This window comes from Pseudozyma hubeiensis (assembly GCF_000403515.1).
Source record: "Pseudozyma hubeiensis SY62 DNA, scaffold: PHS42, whole genome shotgun sequence".
Lineage (NCBI taxonomy): Eukaryota > Fungi > Basidiomycota > Ustilaginomycetes > Ustilaginales > Ustilaginaceae > Pseudozyma > Pseudozyma hubeiensis.
The window spans coordinates 391578-413167 of NW_012133824.1; the positions used below are offsets into that span (position 1 = coordinate 391578).

Sequence of the window (21590 nt, forward strand, 5' to 3'; positions counted from 1 at the left end):
GTTCCCAAAATCAGCCCTCGCCCGCCTCGAAAGCGCAGCAGAAAAGCGATTCCGAAGCCAGCAGGATCTTTTGCCCATCTGGCGACCATTGCAATTGCGTCGCCTTGAGCTCGTCGTTCGGTATCGGGATTGCCTCTGCTCTCTGCCTGTACTGAGACGTGGATGCTGTGATCAATTCCCACGTGTAGATGGCGCGATTGTCACAGACCACACCTAGCTTGCCCACGTGCCCCGGTCTCCAGCACACCCTCCGAGCAGCACCATTGAGCTGCAAAACCGCCAGCAGACGAGGCGTATTGCCAGACATCCGGTCTTGTCCTGGCTCCGCGAACGCAAAGATCCACACGGCATGTGGTAAGCGCTCGTTGACAGCGGCTAGGAGATTGCCTTGCAGGCTCCATGCCATCCAGGCAATACCCTGCTTAGTCTTGACCTTGTTCAATTCCACCTTGGAGGAGGCGAGAGAGAAGGGCAAGCTCGCCTGTTCCAAACCGACGATACCTCGCGCCCTCGTCTCCTCGAGCCAACTCAGTGGCTCTCTCCACGCGATCAGAGGCCCGTACAGCGGCATAGATGGTGCCTCCTTGCTTGCTCGGATCGAAGCACTGGAAAGATCCAAGCAGGCCACCTCTTCCCACTCGACACCTTCGAGGATGCGCACCCTTTCGTCTCCGCCTCCCACCGCAAGAAATAGGGAGGAGGGATGCCACTCCACCTGACGAATGCCGCTTCCGCCTCCTGCCACTACGCTTGCAAGCTCTGATGTTTCCTGACGGCGTTTCGACGGCTGTCGAGCCTCTGCCGCTGCCGTCCCTGTACGTGTGACAGGCGTGCCGTCCTCGCTCTCCGGTTCTATCAAGAAGGTCGCCCGAAGAGCACCAAGAGGTGTGTATATTTGCAGCTTGTACTCCAACGGCCCTTCCCATACAGCCAAGCAGCTCCCATCTGGCGCCCACAGAACATCATGTACGTCGTTCATGGCAATGTGAAAAGCCTGCTCCACCTTCCACGCTTGGTCTGACTTTGGCTTGTCGGCGAAGCGCTGACTCTCCTTATGCGTCAACTTCTGAGAAGAGAAGACGTAGAGCGAGTCACGTTCGGCACCTTTGAGGATGCTGGCAAAGTAGTTGGGTTGTTTGGCCGTCCAGACGATCTTGTCTTGTTTGGGACCTTCGATAGCCGAAATGTGTTGGTCGACCAGGTTGTACAGCGAGGCGCGGATGCGGTTCTGGCTGAACAAGATGAGCGTCTTTGGTCCATAAGGGGGCGCCCATGTAGCGTGTGAAAGGCCATCAGACCCAGACGAGATCCTGGCTACCCACCCTGAACCCGAGTCCGAGCCGTCGTTGGCTTCCTTGGCCGGATCGAGCGACACGACAAATACGACGCCGTCCTCCTTCTGTCCAGGATGAGCTGCCAGGAGGAAAGCGCCGTCCGGAGACCATTCAAGCGTGCTTATCGATGCTTCCAGCGTCCATGTTCGGATGACTTGCAGTGTCGAGCTTGCCCTCACCACGACAGAGCATGCATCGTCTGCGGTGACAGAGGCCAAGAAGGTCGAGCCAGGAGAGAAGGCGATGCAGCGCCACGACGCATGCCGGTACGCGGCGGTGAAGTCCATGCGGTCGAACGCGCAACTGTATCACCGGAGCAAAGGTGCTTGAGATGATGTTGCTGATACAGGAAAAGTGCAAAGTGCATTGTCAGGTGTTGGTCAATCTTGACTTGACTTGTCTCGCCCGCTCAATTCCCACTGCAGAAGAGCTGCAGGGTCAAGCAGCACTGCATGAACCACGCGCTCTGCAACCGCCAAGAAAATTATCACGTGACCTTGATTTTTGGCAATGCAATTCGAAAAAGAGACAACGGAACTACCGACGGCCACGCCTCATTGCTGCGCAGCCACACCTTTGCATCCCTCTTTCTTCCTTACCGCACGCCATCTCAACATCACGAGCGCATCTATCGATTGACCTCTCGACCTGATATTAGCCCCTCACTCCGCCCGAATCAGATCTCAGGGATGTACGCCGACCTGGAAGAGGCTCGTACTCGACGTGGCGGTGGGCGTCGACCGTCAAGAAGCTCTGACCTGGACGTTGGAAAGAGCGCGAGGTCTAGCTACGACGACGAAGGTCCGCGTTCAAGGGAAAAGGAGCTAGCAGAACAGCTTCGAAAGCGAGCGCAAGCTTCTCGCGCTGGTGGCCAGAATGGCGATGCTTCTCGAGGTCGAAGGCGCTCTTCATCTGTCTCGAGTCGCTCTTCGCGTGCTTCTTCTCCAGCTCGATCCGATGCTCATAGTCCGAGTCGCAGTCGTAGCCGCAGCCGGGATAGTCTTCACAGCAGAAGGAGTCATCATTCGAGGAAGAGTGCTTCGCGAGCAGACGAGGAAGCCGAGGAGCGTAGAAAGAGACGCAGAGGCGAGGAAACGAGTCGCGGAGATCGGGACCGCATAGACGACGACGCCGAAGAGCGGGCCCGCGAGCGCCGTCGTAGGCGAAGCGACAGACGAGAAGATTCTGCGACGGCGGACGAGCGTCGGCCAAGCCCCGACCGGTCTTCCAGCCGCACGAACCGCGATCGCTACGATTCCTACTACGATGACCGACGCTACGAGCGCCCAGCAGACCGCAGCCACCAGCGACGAGCAAGCCGATATGACGATGATGCTCGGCGTGCACCTCCTAGACGCCGAGGTCGCTACGATAGTCCGACGGTCTCAGTACGATCTCGTCGCAGCCCTACCCCGGAGATCGACGACTACGAGGAGCGCTCCGCCTTCTGCAGCCGGCTCTCGGCTAGGTTGGGCCAGCGCGACCTCGGCGAGTTCTTCGAGGAACACTTGGGCGAAGGTGCCGTGCAGGATGTGCGCATCGTCATGGACCGCGTCACGCACCGCAGCAAGGGCGTTGGCTACGTTGAATTTGCTGCTCGCGAGCTGGTTCCCAAGGCCATTGAGCTCACGGGCACCGTCCTCTTTGGTATTCCTATCGTCGTTCAGCGTACAGACGCCGCACGCGGCACCGGCGGTGCCTCTCGAGGTGCCAGCGATGCGTCCAGTCGACACACCATGGCGCCGCATCCAGCTGTCACACCTACGCAGCTCGATCCTCGCGTCTTGGCGAACGCCCCTCTGCCCATGCAGTACCATACCGCTGGAGCTCCCATCCACCTCGATGTCGCGCCTCATCCACCCCGAGCCCAACGTCCCGGTCCCAATATGCCCAACACCGAGGCAAGACTGTACGTCGGCAGCTTGCACTTCAGTCTCACGGATGAAAACGTCAAAGCCGTCTTTGAGCCTTTTGGCGAGATCGAATACGTCGATCTGCACCGTGAACCGGGCACTGGCAAGAGCAAAGGCTTCTGCTTTATCCAATTCAAGGAACCCGAAGACGCAAAGAAGGCGCTCGAGCAGATGAACGGCTTCGACTTGGCTGGAAGGGCTATACGAGTCGGCAACGTGAACGCAAAAGGATCCGGCGGCGGATCTTCCTACACAAGCGGATCCGGTCAGGACTCGCAAGGCGGTGGCCACCTGCCGCAGCTCACCTCCGCCTTCGACGACGGCGGAGGCGCTGGTCTCAATCCGGAAAGACGCGCAGCCTTGATGGAGAAGCTCGCCCGCAACAACGAGCCATCACCCTCGGCCTCGGAAACAACGCAAGGTGCGCAGGAGCGTCCTGCCGGCATTCCAGAGTCGACGTCGACTTCACTGCTTCTCAAAAACATGTTTGATCCAGCGGAGGAGACCGAAGCCGATTGGGACAAGGACCTGGCCGAAGACGTCAAAGACGAGTGCCAGGCCAAGTACGGACCCGTGACGAGCATCCACGTCGAAAGGGATTCTGCCGGCGAAATTTATGTCACCTTTGCTAATCTTGACGCGTCCAGGAAAGCCCTCGACGGCCTCAACGGACGATTCTTTGGCGGCAAGCCGATCAGTGCGCAATAGTAAGTACAGTCACGGAACTCGGCATATTCCGATACTTTTGAGCCACATCGCTGACGGAAGTTTCTCACCTCGATCTCTCTGCCCTTTTTCCCGGCCTTAGCATTCCTGACGCCTTTGTCCAAGCCAAGCTAGGTTGAGCTCTCTCGATCGCGCAATGTGGCATGCTATAGGCCACAATTGATCCCTTGCCATGGACAATGACCATCATCTTCTCCTCGATCCCTTTTCGCACCCCTTTTGCGAATGCAGGCATAACTCAGAAGCATCCTCTCTCTCATCCTCAAGACAGTGCACAAGCAGCCTCTAAGGCTTTCATTTTCAAGCTCTACCACCTCATTTGGCCTCACAGATGTTCTCCGTGGGCTCGCTCCGTTCTCTCACGCATCACACTCGTCTGGCTCATCATCACATTTCTTCTTCTTTCCCTCGTCCTCTGGTTTGGCGAACATATGGGATTCTTGACCTGTGTCGCGGTCTCTCGAGACAAACAGACAGAACAGAAGGATCATCTTGGTGCTGAGATTCGCGCGCTATCGCATGGATGCGCCGAAGACCTCCAAGGAGCCTATCTCCAAAATACGTCAGCTCGGGTATGTCTGCCTCAGAAGGCTTGTCGGCAATGCCTGCCTAGCTCGGTCCGATCCATGTGTTATCGCCGCTAGACTGGCAGTCGACCAACCAGCGCACGCTTTCCTCTTTCTTATCATCCCACATCTGTGTTCCGCATTCTCCTCTTCTTTCCTCTTTGCATAGCCTTTCGCAGGCTCCATCTCCTTGTGATTCCAGCCGCCAGCCATGTCTTGCGGCACACCCGAATGCGTCCCTGTGTGACGTGCTTCGGATGCTCCGAGACTCAATCATGTGCCTCTGTAAGTGCTTGTCGTTAGTCCGTGGAAGATTCCCACGATGGGACTTCGGCTATATTCCGTTGCTGCAAACACAGATTTTGCCCGCTAGGTCTCAGACGTTGCATGTGGAGTGATCTGTCTGCGTGCATGCCCGTACTGTGCTGTGATTTGAATGCTGCTGCCCATCACATTTCTTCATCATCGTCAAGATCGAGGTCGAGATCGTCCTCTGGGAAATCGCCAACTTGAACCTTGTCCTGTCTCACAAAGCCGCCGAAACTCGGTTTGCAGGTGAAGTATCTTTCGCCGGCGACGGAGCCGTCGTTCTTTCCCACTGGTTCGTCGTACTCTACACCGATCCAGATGCCCGCTGCAAATTGCGTTGGACCGACGAACCTCACCGTTCCCCTTTTTTGATTTGTACCGGAACCGGAGAGGTCGACTGAGCACCTCGCACCGACGATGAGGGTTTCTGGTATCTCGGTCGAGTCGTGGGAAGCGATGCTGGAGTTTGCGTCTTTGGAAGGGTCGAATCGACCTAGCTTGTTTCGTTGTTTGAAGGCGAGGACGGTATCGCGTCGTGCAGCGTACGTGTCGTCGTCCATGACGTACTTTTCGACGAGCGATTCGTCTGTGAAGGTTTGGATGAGTTCTTTTGGTCGAGTATCGAGGATCTTGAGTGCCATTCCATCGACCACCCCTAGCTCTTCCAGCGTTTTCGATTCTACCGGTGAGTCCGAAATGACAGAAAGGATCAGGGTGGAGCGTACGGATGATGCAAAGGGTCCGGGCCCGGGCAAGGTCGATTGCTGTTCATGGTCGGTTCGGGAGGAATGGATTTCGAGGATCTGGTGCGAGGGCGGAACACCGACGATGGATTCGAGTCGGTATTTGAGGTCACATAGCGGGATGGTGGACGGTATGCGTCGCTCGGCGGAGACCAGTGTGGAAGGTGCGTGAATGAAGACGTTCACCACCGACATTGTGACGTGTCCCCGAATGACGAGATGATAGTGTGACAGTGTTGAACGACGATGATGATCTTCCAGAAAAAAGTGTTGGTCTCGTCTCTTGCTTGGCGCGTCTGGGAAAAGAAGCTAACACTCGAGGTTGTTCTTGCCAAAAAGAAGTTCAACGACCGGCAATGCAGTTCAGCCCAGCGATAAAGACTAAAGCACCGGCTAATCCGACACTGTCTCGCTTTCGCACACCATCGTACCTGTCGTTCAGCAGGTACTTTCCACACTGCTCAAGATGTCGAGCGCAGACGAATACTCGGTGACACTCTGCACGTCCGGCGCGCAACTCCGCGGAGTGTGCTCCGTCCGCATCGAAGTGTTTGTGAAAGAGCAAGGATTCGCGCTCGCCGACGAGATCGACCAATATGATCCGCTCGCCGCTCACTTCATCCTCACGCACAACTCCGACCCCAGCACCGCTCTCGGTACACTCCGCCTCCTGCCCTACCCACTACCCATCCCAAAGCCAGACGAAGCAGGAGCCGAACCCGATCCGAACTCATCGTTCCCGCTCGGCGGGAGTCGAAGCGAATCCGCCATCGCCAGCGATTTCATCAGCGCTGCTTGGTCACACTACTCTCCCTCTGCACCGAGTGCAAGGGATCCAGCACAGACGGAAGCGGAGGAGAAGGAGACAGCAAAACAGATGACGGAGAAAGGTGGGGCCAAGCTGGGACGGTTGGCGCTGCTGAAGGCGGCTAGGGGCAAGGGATTGGGAAACCTGTTGGTGAGGAAGGCGGAAGAGTGGTTGATCGGCGTTTTGCAGAGCGACGAGACGTCAAAGCAGGGTGCGTTTGGGCCAAGACCGACGCTGCAGGGGGATCAACATGGGACGAGGCAGACGAAAGGAGATGAGGAGAGACTGGAGAGTATCGTGATCAAGCTCAGCAGTCAGATCTACGTGATCGATTTTTACCAGAAGTAAGTCTACGCTTCCACGATGGTTTCTCGCTCCACGGAACGTCACTGACCTCACCTATTACTGCCTTGCTCTCATTGCTGCAGGTTGGGCTACACGCCTGTCGGTGACAGGTACGACGAGGATGGCGCACCCCATCAGCTGTGCTGCAAGCAGGTATTCCTGGCTAGGAGCTGAGAGAGGGAGCTGTTTAATAGACAGCCATGTGCAGTCCGATTTGATCGCATCTATGCGACGAGCAGCTTTCATTCGAAGATATCCCATCGCAGTGGCCACTATTCCATGCTCTGCGATGCGGTGCAACAGTGCTTCCTGTATGCCGAGCACCGACGAGTTGAGAAATGTGCGCGAGGTGGAGGTCCTTTTTTTGGTAGTCGTTGCGCGTGACTCTGTTCTTGCCACTCCGCGACTGGACGCGCTCAAACGTAACATTTCCCGAAAAAGGCCAAGTGTTGGTCTCTGAAGGGCGCTTGATTCACGCCACGCGTCGTGGTCGGGAGGCCTTCTGCAGCCTTTCATTTGTGGTCTTCGAAGAGTGTATGAATGATCGTCGTTGTCCACCGGGCTGTCGCAATGTCAACTCGTGCAGGCAGCATGCTCTCTCTGATCAGCTAGCCGTGCGAGTGCTAAGAGTTGAGCGAAATCAATTTCCCAGTCTGCGGCCGCGCGAGAGCATCAAAATTTGAATTGGCGCGAGGGATGCAGGGTCGTAAGTTGTGACTTCTCGACCGTGCCCTTTCCCATGCCGGTCCGTCTCTCCGTCTCTCTCTGTGCTTACCTTCTACCGCCATCGTAACGACAGCTCGACCTTCTTTCCAACTCCCACCATCCTCCACCACCTAGCGCTTGCCCAGACATTTCCCCAGCTTCTGGATCCACGCAGGATACCTTGTCGGAACCAATTCTCATTCCTGCCATACTCAGCCATGACAACATAAGGATCATTTACCCGCCTCCAACACCTCTCACACTGGCTGCTTGGCCTGGTCTAACTCGCCCATCATGTCGGAGCTCTTCGACTCTCTCAATCTCAGCACTTCCGCCGGTCCATCCTCATCCCAACAGTCGTCTTCACAGCCTTCGACGTCCAAGGTGTTCTGGCATGCATCGCCGTCCCCAGGTGTGCTGCGACAGCTTGCCAACTGGACGCCGAGCAAGAGTCAAGAGTCACCCACCTTGCCGCTATGTACACAGGCCTTTGTAGGAGAGCTCAAGAAGCTGCCAGGAGCCTACGAGGCTCAGTCGCCGCTCATCGCGCGCGACTCGGCAAAGAGGAAGAAGCTCATGGATGCATCCCGCGGCAGCGCAAGACACGTCTCTGATCCTACGGCGAACCGGGTCAAGTTGCGTGAGTACATCAATTTGGAGCTATCCGACGATGACGAAGAGGATGGAGCAAGCGCCGACGGGCCAAGAAGACTCCTTCTTGGCGACGTGGGCGAGTCATCGCCGGAGTCGGCAAGGAGAAGGACGATGGACGCCGGAAACACTGGCAGAATGCGACAGCCATCCTCGTCTTCGCAACATAGCTCAGCACACAGTCACATGTCACTACCGCTCGACAAGGATGCACCACAGCATACTTCATCGCATCGACGACTCGAACGACGCCCACCACGCAGACGCAAAAAGGAGTCCTTGATCGCAGGACTTGGCTTCACGGATGACTCGGGTCGAGCTACCGACTGCTTGAAGCTGTTTGAGGACCTGCAAGCCGCGATACAGGGCATGTCAAGTGCCTCACGCCCCTCGACGAGTGAATCCGGGGATGCTGACCAGCGTCCCACGGTCACAATCGATGGGCGCAGCAGTGGTGGAGCGAGCAGTGGTGGCAGACTGACAGCAAGAGAAGGTATCAACAGGACGGCTTCAGCACCTCACGCGTCGCGAGCGGTACAGCACTCGCAGCAGCTTCGCGAAGAGGACAAGCACTCGCGATCACCAGACCACCAGCACAACGGTTCGACTGCTCCTTTGACTCCGCGTCGCGGCTTCCGCCCGGTCAAGTCGGATCACGATGTGTTCAGAGCGGCCGGTAACGCAAGAGGGAGCGAAATGGAGACTCGTGCGTTGCAGCCTCGTCCGATCAACCTGCCATCGGAGCCGCGGGCCGACAGCCAAAGCCTGCAGCAAGGCCCACCGTCCAAGGCGCCGATCCAGACCAGCACGGTCTTGCAACCCAGTGAGGCAAACGTGGAGCAACACAACAAGGCAAGCCCCACCGCACAGGCGGTGCCAGCCGAAGCAACCAAGTCTACAGCTTCGTCGACGGTCCGGGCACCCGCAATCGATGCGCCGATCCATGCAACAAAGACAGTCACCGTCGCACAACCGTCTCCTGTCAAACGTTCGGCGCGCATCGAGGCGATGCAGCAGACCACCCACAACACCAAGAAGCTCGGCGTGCGCGGCCCTTCGATGCTGTCTAAATCCGTATCACCCCATGCCAAGCCTGCATCCTCAACCACCCACACACTGTCTCGCAAGCCAGGCCCCTCGACCACCACCACCACCACCAACACCACCACACCGGGACGTGCGCGTGCACTCGCACTCGGCAAACTATCACAAGCTCGACAACCAGGTCTACCACGCAGCTGCTCGCAGTCCATCTCGGCCTCTCAGCATTGCCCTGCTGCAGCAGGAGGGGCTGTTGGTCCATCAGCACCGTTCCGGCCGCCGGCGATCGCGGCGCGAGCAACAACAACGACGCGAATGACGACGAGAGAGGTGAGGAGTAGCAGTCCGGTCAAGAGGTCGAGCAGTAAGGCGGGACCTGCTTCGTCGGACGACAGTTTTGGCGATGTGGATGACGATGCTGCTTTCTTGGCGTTGGCTTGTGAGTTTGAGTATTAGTGTTTTTTTGCAATCCACACATCTTTTCTTCGATCCCATATGAAATGATATTGCAACAGAGCGTCAAGGGTACAAAAGGGTGGGCAAGAGTGATGGGTTCTAGGACAGGTCAGGTTCGTCCTGAATGCCCTTACGGACGGCTCTGAGTAGCGAAGCCTGCCAGCCTTGGATTTTTTTGGTGCGGTCGTACTCCTGTACGCGGGCGTCGAAGGTTTGCAGGTCGCCCTCTTCGCAGGCCTGGACGAGCGAGTGGAGGAAACGACCTTCCATGGTGGTCGGGAAGCTTGCGTCCTGTTCCGCGTAGAACTGCATTGCGCGCACTGCTGCTACGTAGTCCTGTTTTGCGTTGAGTAGGAGGATGATTGGGATTGTGAAGTGTTAGTAAGAACGATTGCGCGTATTAGGGGGGAGAAAAGTAGGATGTGTGGGGAGGGAAACACTTACTGGGATAGCGAGGTAACACATTCCAGCGTTCAGGTAGTAGTCTTTGACGCTGTATCTTGTCAGGTTGCTTTCCAAGGACATGCTCGCCACCTGTTCCCACCTCTCGATGGCTTGAGGGAATCTGCCTAGATCGGTAGCCAACGTGGCTGCTTCCCTGTAACACCCGCTGGCGGTAGCATTCGCTCCTTCCTGCAGATACCAACTCGCCGCCTGTTCGTACGCCTCCAACGCCTTCTCCGGATCGTTCGCGTCGTTCTTGTACAGCTCCGCTACCGCCTTCTCCCTATCCGCTGCCTGTCTGAACCTGCCCCGCTCGATGAGAATCTCCCTCGCACGGGTGAGAGCTACGACAGCGAGCTCGGGTCGACTCATGCGGAAACACTTGTTGGCTTCGAAGAACGTGTTGGCGGCGTAGTCCTTCTCTCCGGTCTTGATCTCAGTCTCGGCGGCACGCATGTAGGCGTTTCCGGCCTCTTCGAATCGATTGGCGATGCGGAACTTGTTGGCGGCAGCTTTGAAGAGTTCCACGGCTTCCTCCTGTTTGGAGGTGGCGGAGGAGAACCAACCGCCGGAAGCGGATGCCTTCTTTTCGGCGTTGCGGAGGAGTTCTTCTGGTGTCGACGTCGACATGGTGAGATGAGTTTGATGGGATGGAAGAGGGAGGGAGTCTGGTGAGGGCGATTGAGAAGCGCAAGGGCTTGTGGATTTGCGACAGCAACACACACTGTGCACAGGTGGAGGAGATACGGACGCGACCTGTGAATCGCACGAGAGATTTGAGGCCAAGGTGAGCTTTAATCTTGTGTCCGCAGTGCTATTTTCAACAACGTTGCGGGGTTTCGATGCATGCAGGGCCGAAATTGGGCAAGAACGGCAACGAGTGACGCTCGCTTTCGCCGGAATTTAGCAATTTCGCCGAAGTAGTGTCTGTCGGTGAGTGCGAGTGGCTCCTATCGAATTGCACCCAAAGTCGGCTACGTCGTTCCGATCGACATCATCATCATCACCATCACCACCACCATCATCATCGACTCGACCACCTATTGCGCACCTTCCGCTTCGCTTTCTTTCTCTACGCAGACTGGTCCTTCTCTTCATTGACTGCATCTTCGTTGGCTCTGCCCCTGTGGCGACACTCACAAACAACCATGCGATTGCTACCAACGCTCCTATCCCTGACAGCAGCCGCAGCAGCATCACTCACAACAGCCTCCGCGATACCATGGCTGCCCATCGACCCCTACTCACCCACCACAGCCTCCCCCTCACCGCCCACACGCGAGTCGCTCGACCTCAACGACCCCGCCATCACCGTCTCTGACTACCTCACCTACAACGCCTCTTTCTCCGAAGACCAGGTCTACTCTGCGCTCGATCTCGACAACGGCGATGGAACCGGCGACCCGGACCTTCCCGGATGGATCGATCCGCGCACCTATGGAGGCTCCATGCTCGATCTCGTCGGTAACGGTCTTCGCGAACCCATCAACGTCATCATCTCTGGCAAGTCCGACAAGCACGTCCTCTCCGATCTCGGGTTGAAGGATTACATTCGAACCATCGGATTCTCGTTCGAATGTCTCAACTTGCACATGGGAAACCTGCAGCGTGCTGATCTGGGCGATGGCAAGGGATGGATACCGGAGATGTTCGAATACCGCGAGACGGGGTTCCCCGGTGCTCCCGGTAGATGGGTCGGTGCCTGCTGGGAGAGCCTGTACGGTGGAAACCACTTCCGCGTCTGGAAGCAGAACGGCACCATGGCAAACACCGGCGCCTGGTTCTTAGCCGTCAGCAAGGAGAAGAACCTCAAGTACCACCATACCATCGATCGCGACGGTTACAACGTCGGCAGAGACCTGCTCGTCGCCGCTGCGGAAAGAGGTGGCAAGTGGAACAACGTCTACTACAAAGCAGACGTAGAATGGGTAGACGGTCTCTTGGAGGCCGGAAGACACGGTATCAATCACAACATCGGTCAGGACGGTAGGACGGCAGTGTTGACCGTCAAGAAGGTCGATGCGCTCTCGAGAGGGTTCTTCTTCTGGGGGCTGGAGGCCATCACCAATTGGATCGCAGAGAGGATCGCGGCCAAGTTGGGCAAGATATTGCAGCAGTTGGGCATTCTTTAAAGCAGAAACGGTTGTCTTTTTTGTCATGTTTGTAGTTATACCAGCTCTTGTAGCACTTTTGCATTTTGGTACCGTTGTCAGTGTTTTTTCTGATGTTGATATTCGTCACAGCATCTCCTCCGTTTGTTCAGAATGCGTGTTTGAAGAGTTGTTCACTCACATCCAGAGAGCGAATCCTGGGTCAACCCCTGCGATGAAGTCACAAGTGCCCACGTGAGAACAGTCGACAGACAGAACCTTGATCACAAACACAGCCTTTTGCCCAAACAGACCATTCTGATCTTCGGAATAGCATGACCATTATATTCTACAGCAACTTTCCCCTTCCTACCTCCGTCGCTCTACTGAGCTTTACCTCCCTTCTTCGCAGCCTTCTTCTGATAGCTCCTGATGTAAAAGCTGACGAACAGGTAGATCAACGGGATGAGGTACGCCACGTTCAACGCCACGGCGAACAGCTGACCGGAAGTGGCGATGCAGCTGGTGGTGTTGTCCTTGCCTACGCTTTTGAGCAGCGCCTGTTTCAGCAGCTGGACCGCCTCCCTCGAGTTTGTCGGGATCCACGTGTTGCTCGTAGCGTTGGTGGAGTCGAAGGAAGAGTAGGCTGCTTTGACGGGGTTGAGAATGTGTCTTCCGGGACTGGGAACTGCACCTGCGGCGTAGCTCGTGGGATCGTACGTCAGGAACGCGTACGAGCTAGCCAGTCCGCACCCGACGACCAGCTGGGTGATCTGGATCGTAGTCATGCTCCTCTTCAGTCCGCCGGTGAAGGGAAGCTTCATGGCGGTCATCGAGTAGTACGTGTACATCAGGGTGTGGACAAGTGAGTTGAAGAGCAAGAAGATGAACACAGCGGGTGCGCTGTACCTGTAAGCGGCCCACATGCAGAGGATCGCACCCGCGTGATGGTACGACTGCAAATTCGATACAGGTTTGCCCTTGAGGATCAGGATGACCGAGTCAATGATCTCGTAGTACTTGGAGATGTAGAACAGCCAAACGTAGATACCCAGACCTGCGAAGGAGGAGTCTGCAACCGGCACAGTGCAGAACGCATTCGTAAGACCACCCACCCCACCCGCGACAGCTCCGCGGAAGAGGTACGAAAAGATTCGTGTGGCAGCGTGGAAGAATGTCCACCCAGAGTAGGCGGCTAGCAGGATGTTGTGGCCGAGAACCGTCTGCGAGAGTCCGTAGGACTGTTTGACCAGGTCGGCGGGTTGAGGTTTGCCCGGACCGAATCGGTGGTTCGTGGCGTGCGTGGCGATCAGGTAGACTACGCCGGTGAGCAGCGGTACGTAGGGTGTGAGCGAAAGTTCGAACGCCCAGTCGGCGACGGGCAGGCCTTCGGGTTTGGCTGGGTACGGTTGCTCAGCGAGACGCTGCAGGAAGGACAGACGCGGGTTGTCGAGTGGATACAGCATTGTGAAAGGCGACCGTTCTGGTGGAGGGGTAGAGGATGAAGAAGCGGGTGACGTTCACGGGCGAAGACGGTGCATAAGTCGAGAGAGGTCTATATACCACGAGGAGGGGACACCTACTCGAGCAGCTGCAGCATGAGAGGAAAAGAATAAAAAGTGCTTGGCAGTGTACGGCGAGAAACTTTTTCCGAACTTTTGTGGGTGGCAGCTCGCACGACCGCTCCATCGGCTTCACTCCGACCGGTCTTTGGGGTAAACCAAGCAGCTCTCTTTTCATCCACTTTCCTCCTCCCCGCACCGTCAGTGGCTGCATCGACCACACCCATGCACAGCCAAACTCATGCCTTGACGGTGTTCGGATGAGCCGTTCGCACTCGCACCCGTTTTGTTCGAGAGCTCGAATTCCATTTTGTTCAACCTCAACACAATGGTTTTGCGACGTGTGAACGGTCCACCTCCGTCAGCCCATATTGGTTGCCTAGTCGGCTCATTTCGATCCCTTTTGCTCCACTCTTTGACATATGCATCAGCAGGATCTACGGCGGGAAGCAGAGGCAACCATCGGAGGCGACGAAAGCTACCGTACAGAAGACTTGTCTGATCGGCCAGTAGCGTGAGACTCAGGGAGAGGAGTAGAGGCCGGAGGTAAGGAATAGCATGAAAAGCACCGAGAGCTGCGTTTCGACCCTGCAGACAGGGCGGACACCGAAACCGGGTCCCTGGACTCGCTTTGCACACCCAATACTCGTTGACAGGGCCTTCGATTAACCTTCTTGTAGCCTCTGCAAGACAGCTTGCTCGATAACTCATGCTCGCGGTCGTCAACGTCATTGCTGACTCCTCGACCGATAACGTTGCTGTCGACTGTGCCGAGTTCGAGTTCGCGGTCGACAGCAAGTGCTGCCCCTCACAGTGGCGACTGGCGACGGGAGCGAGGAGCATGACGTCCTCTCTACGTAAAACCCTGCGGCGTCCAACTCGATATCCGCAGCAAACTCGCTTTGCTCACACGAACCGCACATCTCGCAACCGCGGCTTTTGCAAACAATCTCACCGCAACCACGATCCTCCTCCTCGTCTCTCGCACCGACCCAAACACTTCTCTCGTCGAAACCATTCCAAACGATGGCTTGGCCGCACAATTTGACACAAATCCGGCGCGTATCGCGCTCTCGCCAAGAGGAGGATAAAAATGAAGGCAAGTTTGTTTTTTTCTCCCGCGTCATGCAGCTGTGCAGCCGTGCATGTGGCTTCCATCCCCAACAAAAGGACGACTGCTTGCAGCCACATACGAAACAGGTTCCGCGGCTTCGCTGCTCTTTGGTGGGTAATCCGGTTTATTCTCACCGGTCGTCCAAGTAGCCTGGATACATGTTTGGTTGAGAGAGGCTTAACATTTGCGAGCAATCGTTTCGATTGCCGGTCTGGTCCGCCTGGGAGGGGAGAGGTTCCGGTTTGATCCTTTCACGTTTTTCAACACCGCCTGAACACCCGGCCTTCTCTCGCCTGTTCTGGGCTTTCTTCCGCCCGGCCGCTCTTCGATGGCGCTAAATGTTCTTCTCATCTTTCGCCTCCGATGAGGGGAAATTGACCGGCCTCTCTGCCGACCCATGTGATGGGGGGACGACATGCTTCTAGATCGGAAAGAACGGCGACTTTGTTATCTAGCCGACCCTTTGATTCCGTCCCCTGTACGGTTAGGAGCCCCTCATTCCCCGTGCTGATGTTGCCTTTGCCGTTCCGGTCCTGCCCCTGAATCCGCACTGTCGAACAAAAGCTATGCAAAGGGGACCTGCCGTGTCAGTCCTCCCGCTTCTCTTCTGTTCGGCTCTTTCCTTCACACGTCTCATCTACCACACACAACGGCTGACTCTCACTTCCGCACACCATCCCACACAGCTCTCTTATCGACTATTCAAAAGTGAACCAAGATCATTTTGCTGCAAAGAATGAAAAGAACCCAAACATGGAAGAACTACCAAAAACAAAGAAAACCCCCTCAACACGGCGGGGGGTCCTTACAAGTGCGCTGAGAGAGAGAGAGAGCTCTACTGAGTGTGGGTACCCTCGAGTTTGAAATCCCTGGCGCTCTCTGGAACGCTGAGGATGCGGATGGTGTTGGTGCTACCGCTCTGCGCCCTCCAGCCCTGGAGCGTGATGACGACGTCGCCCTTCTGGATGATGCCGAGTGCGAGTGCTTCGGCGAGACCGTACTTGATGCGGTTGTCGACGTCCTCCTGCCACTTGCTGTTGTCCTCGGGACGGGTGTGCGGGTAGAGGAAGGGGTAGCAGCCTCGGTACAGGTGGACATCGCGTGCGGTGTGAGTGTTGCGCGTGATGGTGAGGATAGGGCAGCTGGGACGGTATTTGGAGACGAGACGTGCGGTGTTTCCGCTGGTGGACATGAGGAGGATGGCACCGGCGTGCTGTTCGAGCGAGGCGGCGACGGCGGCCATGGCGATGGTCTCGTTGGTGTCGGTGGGGATCGAGGTGAGCGTTCGCATCTCGTTGAAGAGCGGGACGTACGAGACGGACTGCTCGGCGAGGTATGCGGTCTCGGCCATCATCTTGACCGCCTCGATCGGGTAGGCACCCTTGGCAGTCTCTCCGGAAAGCATGACGCAATCGGCACCGTCGAGAACGGCGTTGGCAACGTCGGAAACCTCGGCACGCGTAGGTCGGTTGTTGACGATCATCGACTCGAGCATCTGCGTAGCGCAGATGACCGGCTTACCCGCAATGTTGCACTTGGAGATCATCATCTTCTGCGCCATGAACACCTGAGGAGCAGGGATCTCGATACCCAGATCACCACGTGCCACCATGATACCGTCCGACTCCTTGAGGATCTCGTCAAAGTTCTGCACACCCTGGTGGTTCTCGACCTTGGAGATGATCTTGATGTGCGCACCCTTGTCTCCGAGGATCTCGCGGATGGTGCGGACGTCGCTGCCGCGTCGGATGAAGGAGGCAAAGATCATGTCGAGGTCCTGCTCGACGGCGAACTCGATGTCCTTGCGGTCCTTGTCCGAGATGGCGGGCAGGTCGACCTCGGTCATGGGAAGGTTGACACCCTTCTTGGAGGAGAGCACACCGTTGTTGACGGCGCGGACCTTGACGAGCTTGTCGCTCTCGATGGCGAGCACCTGGAGCGAGAGAATACCGTCATCGATGTAGATAGTTCGGCCAACCTCGACCTTGTTGGCGAGGTTCTTGTAGTCAATGTAGAGGTGCTCGAGGCTGCACTTTTCGGCGTAGGCATCGTCGGTGGTGACGTAGAACTCGTGACCCATGGGAATCTTGACGTCCTCGCCGTTGACCATGACACCGGTTCGCATCTCGGGACCCTTGGTGTCGAGAGCGATGGCGAGGGGACGACCAGGGGTCTGGGAAACGACAGCACGGGCGTTGTCGACGACCGACTTGAAGTACTCGTGCGAACCGTGGGAAGCATTGAGACGGACAATGTTCATGCCTGCCTGGCGAAGGGCGCCGAGCATCTGCACATTGTTGGTCTTGGGGCCGATGGTGGCGATGATCGAGGTCTTACGGAAGAACTTGTTGTCGACGCCGTGCTCGAGCGGGTTGAGCGAGGCGTACCACTCGAGCTGGGTCTTGGCGATAGGAGCGTAGATCATGGTGTAGTCAGGGATGTGCAACGTGTGACCTTGATCGATGGGAAGGGTGATGGTGGAGGAAGGCGAGAAGGAAGGCGGTGCGCGGTGTTGGTTGACAAGGCGAAGCGAAGATCGATTCGAGTGTGCGCTCAGACCTGACGAGGCAGCAAGCAACAAGAAGAAAAAAACGCTCAGACAGCAACAGCGCGGTGATTTCGAGACAAGCTACCGTGGCTGCCACCGCACCCGCCGACCGAGACAGAGCAGAGAAAAGAGAGCCGTGCAGAGGCTGGTTTCTGCAGCCGCTGCGCTGATGAAGAAGCGATAATAATCCCAGCTCAAAGATAGCAAGATCTCCAACGGTCCGTGCCTGCCAAAAAATACAAAGCAAAAAAAGACTAAATTTTAGAAGAAAGCAAAGTAGGAGCCACACTGCAGTCTCCGAATTGTTTAAGCTTTTTTGGAAGAAAATCCTGAAGAAGAGAAAGAAAAAAAAACTCGCCGGCGCGCTTGCTTCTCTTTGGTTTGAGACCACATCGATTTGCCCACTTCGAACACCCACCGCGCTGTCCGCGGCCTATCCACTCAGACTCAGCTGCTCACCTTGTGCAAGGTATATGTTACGCTTCGATCGAGCTCACACCTTGATTCGTCAATCTCGCCCAAGCTGAGAGGTCTTGCTGTTGACCGAGCGTGCCTCACTTTTGTTTTGCGATGAAGCTGTGTAGTATTTGCCACATGACCGTGACTTGCCCACCCCAACAGTCTCCTCCTTTGCAAGGAACGGGCTCGTTCGACCGAGCTGGAGCCGTTGCGACACGCGTTCCACCGCCGGCGAGTTGCAAAGAAAAAAAGGTCAAAAGCAGAAAAGACCCTTGGAAAAGGCACGGCAGCCAACCAAAACGCGGCAATTTTCCATGTTGCAGGCGGGTTGTTCAGATTTCTATGAGACAATTTCGCCGGTCCGTCTCTCACTTGTTTGCCAGCTTGACCAGCTGGAACACTTTCAGCAGCACACTTTGCATGGCTGATCGACTTGCCTGATCGAAGAGCTTTCCGAGTGGGATGCATAAGATGCAGCTAAATGCGTCTTTGCACGCCTCGTGAAGCCTTCGGAGGGCAGACTGTGTGGGAAGTAGAAGGCAGATGATTCAACGTCAAGGTCATCCGCTGCAGCTGATAAGGAGATCTAAAGTGCACCTGCAGCTCACGGAAAGTCAACCGGGCTCGAGATGAGACGCGTCCCTCGGTCTGGTCGCCGATTTTCTTTTTCGCTGGGAGCATCGGGATCGGGCAACGTTTCTGTTATGCGTTGGACCCTGGCTGACAGATTCCAAGTGTGGAGATTGTGGATAGCCGAAGCAGTGGCAAATAGCGTATGAACCAGACTCAACCTTTTCCTCTACATCCTCAACGTCACGGGACATCTATCGGGCTGAAACGATTCGCGATTACATATATGGCTAGATCTTCGACGTCGTTTGCGCCGACTCCGCCGGTCTCGGCGCAAGCAGAACCCACATCGAGCGGCTCGAGTTCTCCGACGAAACGCACCTTTCAGAGCACGCTCTTCAACGTCAAGTTTGGTGCTCAGCGTGCCAAGCTGACCGCCACCAAGACGGACGGTACCATCGCCAAGCGCACACGCTCGCATTCTACGATCACAGATGAGGACGAACATTTGGGGAAACGCTCTCGCCCAAATCCAGAGGCTTCCACCTCAACACCGTCCGCCGCGCCACAATATCATCACCGAGGACCCTTCCACCAAGTGACGCGATCCGTTTTCTGCGCCGCCTACAAAGTGTCCGACCTTCCTGATGCCGAGATCTACTACAAGCCAGACTTTATTGACCGCTCGCTCGCCGAAGAATGGCGTTCTCAACTCGACAAGCTGCCCGAATGGTATCGTCCCAAACTCAAAGTGTACGGTCGAGAGATCACGCAAAGCAGAGAGATCGCTGCCTACGCAACCGCTCCCGGCCTCCACCTCAAATACAGCGGTCACCCAGTCGAACTTCACTATCCTTTCCCACCTCTACTCAACCACATCGCCTCGCTCCTCTCCAGCGACGACTGTTTGGGCGAAAATGTCAAGTTCAACCACTGCATGCTCAATCGCTACGACGACGGAAGCGTATACATCGGTAAACACTCGGATAACATAGAAAACAAGGTCATCGTTACAGTCTCGTTAGGAGCTGATAGGAGTTGGATCATGCAACGCAAATCACCCAGGAACAAGGCTGGCAAGCAGGAGGTGAAAGCGGAGGAGGTAAAGAAGCGTTGGACATTGGCCGGAGGTAGTCTGCTCGTGATGCAGGGTCAGACGCAGAAGTACTATACCCACGAGATTCCCAAGGAGCTCAAAGTCAAAGGTCCAAGGATCGTAAGCACCGCATTCCAAGTGGCTACCTGACTCAAATCGAATCTTCCAAGCTGACCACTCACTTTCCCTCTATCGCCGACCCTAACCTGTGACAGAGTATCACCTTCCGTCAACTCGTCTACGACCAATGATCACCTTCTCATCCACACCACTCCTCGCATCACAGCCCCGATTGTTGAAATATATCCCGTCTATGCAAATTCAAACTATCACTGTAGTGACAAGGGTATAATGGGCAGCCTACAATCCAACACCGTCTTCCTAACAACATCTCACATGACGATGCAATCCGAATCTGAGGCCTTGATCCGCTCCGTCTTGGACAACATAGCCATCTCTTCGGCCAGCTTGAGCTCGTCTGCTTTGGACAGAATGCCTTTGCGTTGGCGAGCCTGCATGGCACGGATGGCAGATAGTCGTTCGGCTTTTGCGCGTCTACAGTGCAAGCAAAAGGGGGCATGAAAGAGTCAGTTCGGCGCTAATTCTTTGACGAAAGGATGGCTGCGGATGAAGTTTTGAGCAAGGCATACCGTGCAAACGAATCAAGCCTTGCCAAAGATCGGCTTTGGCACCCACTTTTCAGACTTATCGAACATCTTGCCAAACGGTGCCGACGTCGTGTTCGAGCTTGAGGCGTCTATTGGTCGGGATGGTGTTTGGTTTGATGGGGGGCTTGGCTTGATGGGAGCGGATGATGACGAGTGGCTGCTGATCTTGAGGTTCGAAAAGGCATTCTTGATGCCACTCGCCGACGAAGTGCTGTTCGCCAGCCGTGTTGACGAAGATGCTGGAGACGAAGATGTGGAAGCGTGTTTGCAGCTGTGTTGATTCGGCGCACGATGGGATGGACAGAAGGATGCCGAGCATTGTGGACACTTGATGGGCACCACCATGATCTTGGAGCACTTGACGAACGAGCACTCGTTGGTCTTCTTGACTCTCTTCATCTGTGTCGACTTTGGCAGTGCTGCGTTCGGCTTGAGGTAGCCGTTGCTGTCTAGCATGGGACATTGACCGGAGAGGTGGCGGTCCATGGCAATGTTGGGGTCCTGGTCGCGCTTCCACCCCTCAGGAGGGTTGTCGCAGATCGGACACAGCGGTACGCGATAGTCGACGTCGGCGACATCGTAGTGAGCGCAACGATGCGCCTGTGGTCTGAAATGATTCGAGCAGTAGTGTTGTCGGCAGTCGCTGCACTTGAAAGGCAAGAAGTCTTCTCGATGGCATTCATCGAATGCGCATCGCTCGCCGATGAACATCATCGGACCTGTTGATCGTTCTGGCATGACGCTGGAAGGAATAGGAGTCGGATGTCGAGGTGGTGGTAGACGCGGGAGGGATGGAGCAAGACGACGAGGTTGCGACAATCGAGGATGTCGTCCGTTGGGTTGCGCGTTCGGCTTCGTGCGAGCTTTAAAATGACCGAGCTCGCCAAGCCTCAGCCACAGTTTGGGTCGAGCTGAGCCAGAGCCAAAAGCAGTGTCAAATGTAAGGCCACGTAATTGTTCGCAGCCAACTCTGGACCCTGAAGATCTATCCGCTGCTGCGCCTAGACGCTCAGCCTTTTTGTTTGTTAGATCTGGCCTCCACCTGTCCGGAATTAAGGGCTCCAAGCCTCTCAGCTTGTATGACCTGGTCCACTTCGACCTGCCTTCTTCGCCATTCCCCAATCTTCTCTCGGCACTAACCTAGCAGGAGCTCAGCTATGTTACTTGGCTTATACGAAGATCGATCGGCAGCAACCATTCCACACGCCGAAAGCATGCCGCGACGACGTCTGAGCATCGTTCTCAGATACTTGCCGACTTCGAGCGAACTGTGCGTGGCTGAGCAGGAGTTCCTCTTACGGTTGCTTGTTCGGCACCCTCGGTGCCTTGTTCGGGAGCACAAAGCCAGCAGTCCACCTGACTGAGAGGAATGTGTCAATGCACGATCGTCTGCTTCGAGGTTCGGCATAATTGATGCATTCCAGGCCTAAATGGTCGCTCGC

At 56.1% G+C, this 21590-nt stretch overlaps 12 protein-coding genes across 12 annotated transcripts; 6 read left to right on the forward strand and 6 right to left on the reverse strand.

Moving 5' to 3' along the window:
- Window positions 1-10: 10 nt before the first annotated feature.
- On the reverse strand, window positions 11-1621 carry PHSY_004347 (hypothetical protein; the record flags this gene model as incomplete). The annotated part of the gene is made up of 1 exon (XM_012334960.1): window positions 11-1621. One exon carries the CDS (start codon window positions 1619-1621, stop codon window positions 11-13), a length of 1611 nt encoding a protein of 536 aa, XP_012190350.1.
- A 165-nt stretch (window positions 1622-1786) lies between these two features.
- PHSY_004348 (RNA recognition motif containing protein) lies at window positions 1787-3955 on the forward strand (the record flags this gene model as incomplete). Its single annotated transcript, XM_012334961.1, has 1 exon — window positions 1787-3955. One exon carries the CDS (start codon window positions 1787-1789, stop codon window positions 3953-3955), a length of 2169 nt encoding a protein of 722 aa, XP_012190351.1.
- Window positions 3956-4492: 537 nt separating this feature from the next.
- Window positions 4493-4937, forward strand: PHSY_004349 (hypothetical protein; the record flags this gene model as incomplete). The annotated part of the gene is made up of 2 exons (XM_012334962.1): window positions 4493-4545; window positions 4709-4937. 2 exons carry the CDS (start codon window positions 4493-4495, stop codon window positions 4935-4937), a joined length of 282 nt encoding a protein of 93 aa, XP_012190352.1.
- A 51-nt stretch (window positions 4938-4988) lies between these two features.
- On the reverse strand, window positions 4989-5786 carry PHSY_004350 (hypothetical protein; the record flags this gene model as incomplete). Its single annotated transcript, XM_012334963.1, has 1 exon — window positions 4989-5786. One exon carries the CDS (start codon window positions 5784-5786, stop codon window positions 4989-4991), a length of 798 nt encoding a protein of 265 aa, XP_012190353.1.
- A 271-nt stretch (window positions 5787-6057) lies between these two features.
- PHSY_004351 (hypothetical protein) lies at window positions 6058-9597 on the forward strand (the record flags this gene model as incomplete). Its single annotated transcript, XM_012334964.1, has 3 exons — window positions 6058-6743; window positions 6828-6897; window positions 7819-9597. The coding sequence occupies 3 exons, from the start codon at window positions 6058-6060 to the stop codon at window positions 9595-9597; spliced, it is 2535 nt and encodes an 844-aa protein (XP_012190354.1).
- A 99-nt stretch (window positions 9598-9696) lies between these two features.
- Window positions 9697-10671, reverse strand: PHSY_004352 (hypothetical protein; the record flags this gene model as incomplete). Its single annotated transcript, XM_012334965.1, has 2 exons — window positions 9697-9933; window positions 10042-10671. 2 exons carry the CDS (start codon window positions 10669-10671, stop codon window positions 9697-9699), a joined length of 867 nt encoding a protein of 288 aa, XP_012190355.1.
- A 518-nt stretch (window positions 10672-11189) lies between these two features.
- Window positions 11190-12173, forward strand: PHSY_004353 (hypothetical protein; the record flags this gene model as incomplete). The annotated part of the gene is made up of 1 exon (XM_012334966.1): window positions 11190-12173. One exon carries the CDS (start codon window positions 11190-11192, stop codon window positions 12171-12173), a length of 984 nt encoding a protein of 327 aa, XP_012190356.1.
- A 341-nt stretch (window positions 12174-12514) lies between these two features.
- Window positions 12515-13597, reverse strand: PHSY_004354 (likely fatty acid elongase; the record flags this gene model as incomplete). Its single annotated transcript, XM_012334967.1, has 1 exon — window positions 12515-13597. One exon carries the CDS (start codon window positions 13595-13597, stop codon window positions 12515-12517), a length of 1083 nt encoding a protein of 360 aa, XP_012190357.1.
- Window positions 13598-14402: 805 nt separating this feature from the next.
- On the forward strand, window positions 14403-14741 carry PHSY_004355 (integral membrane protein; the record flags this gene model as incomplete). The annotated part of the gene is made up of 1 exon (XM_012334968.1): window positions 14403-14741. One exon carries the CDS (start codon window positions 14403-14405, stop codon window positions 14739-14741), a length of 339 nt encoding a protein of 112 aa, XP_012190358.1.
- Window positions 14742-15642: 901 nt separating this feature from the next.
- Window positions 15643-17232, reverse strand: PHSY_004356 (pyruvate kinase; the record flags this gene model as incomplete). The annotated part of the gene is made up of 1 exon (XM_012334969.1): window positions 15643-17232. One exon carries the CDS (start codon window positions 17230-17232, stop codon window positions 15643-15645), a length of 1590 nt encoding a protein of 529 aa, XP_012190359.1.
- Window positions 17233-18589: 1357 nt separating this feature from the next.
- On the forward strand, window positions 18590-19630 carry PHSY_004357 (hypothetical protein; the record flags this gene model as incomplete). The annotated part of the gene is made up of 1 exon (XM_012334970.1): window positions 18590-19630. The coding sequence occupies one exon, from the start codon at window positions 18590-18592 to the stop codon at window positions 19628-19630; it is 1041 nt and encodes a 346-aa protein (XP_012190360.1).
- A 242-nt stretch (window positions 19631-19872) lies between these two features.
- Window positions 19873-21385, reverse strand: PHSY_004358 (hypothetical protein; the record flags this gene model as incomplete). Its single annotated transcript, XM_012334971.1, has 3 exons — window positions 19873-20035; window positions 20177-21059; window positions 21289-21385. The coding sequence occupies 3 exons, from the start codon at window positions 21383-21385 to the stop codon at window positions 19873-19875; spliced, it is 1143 nt and encodes a 380-aa protein (XP_012190361.1).
- Window positions 21386-21590: the final 205 nt, after the last annotated feature.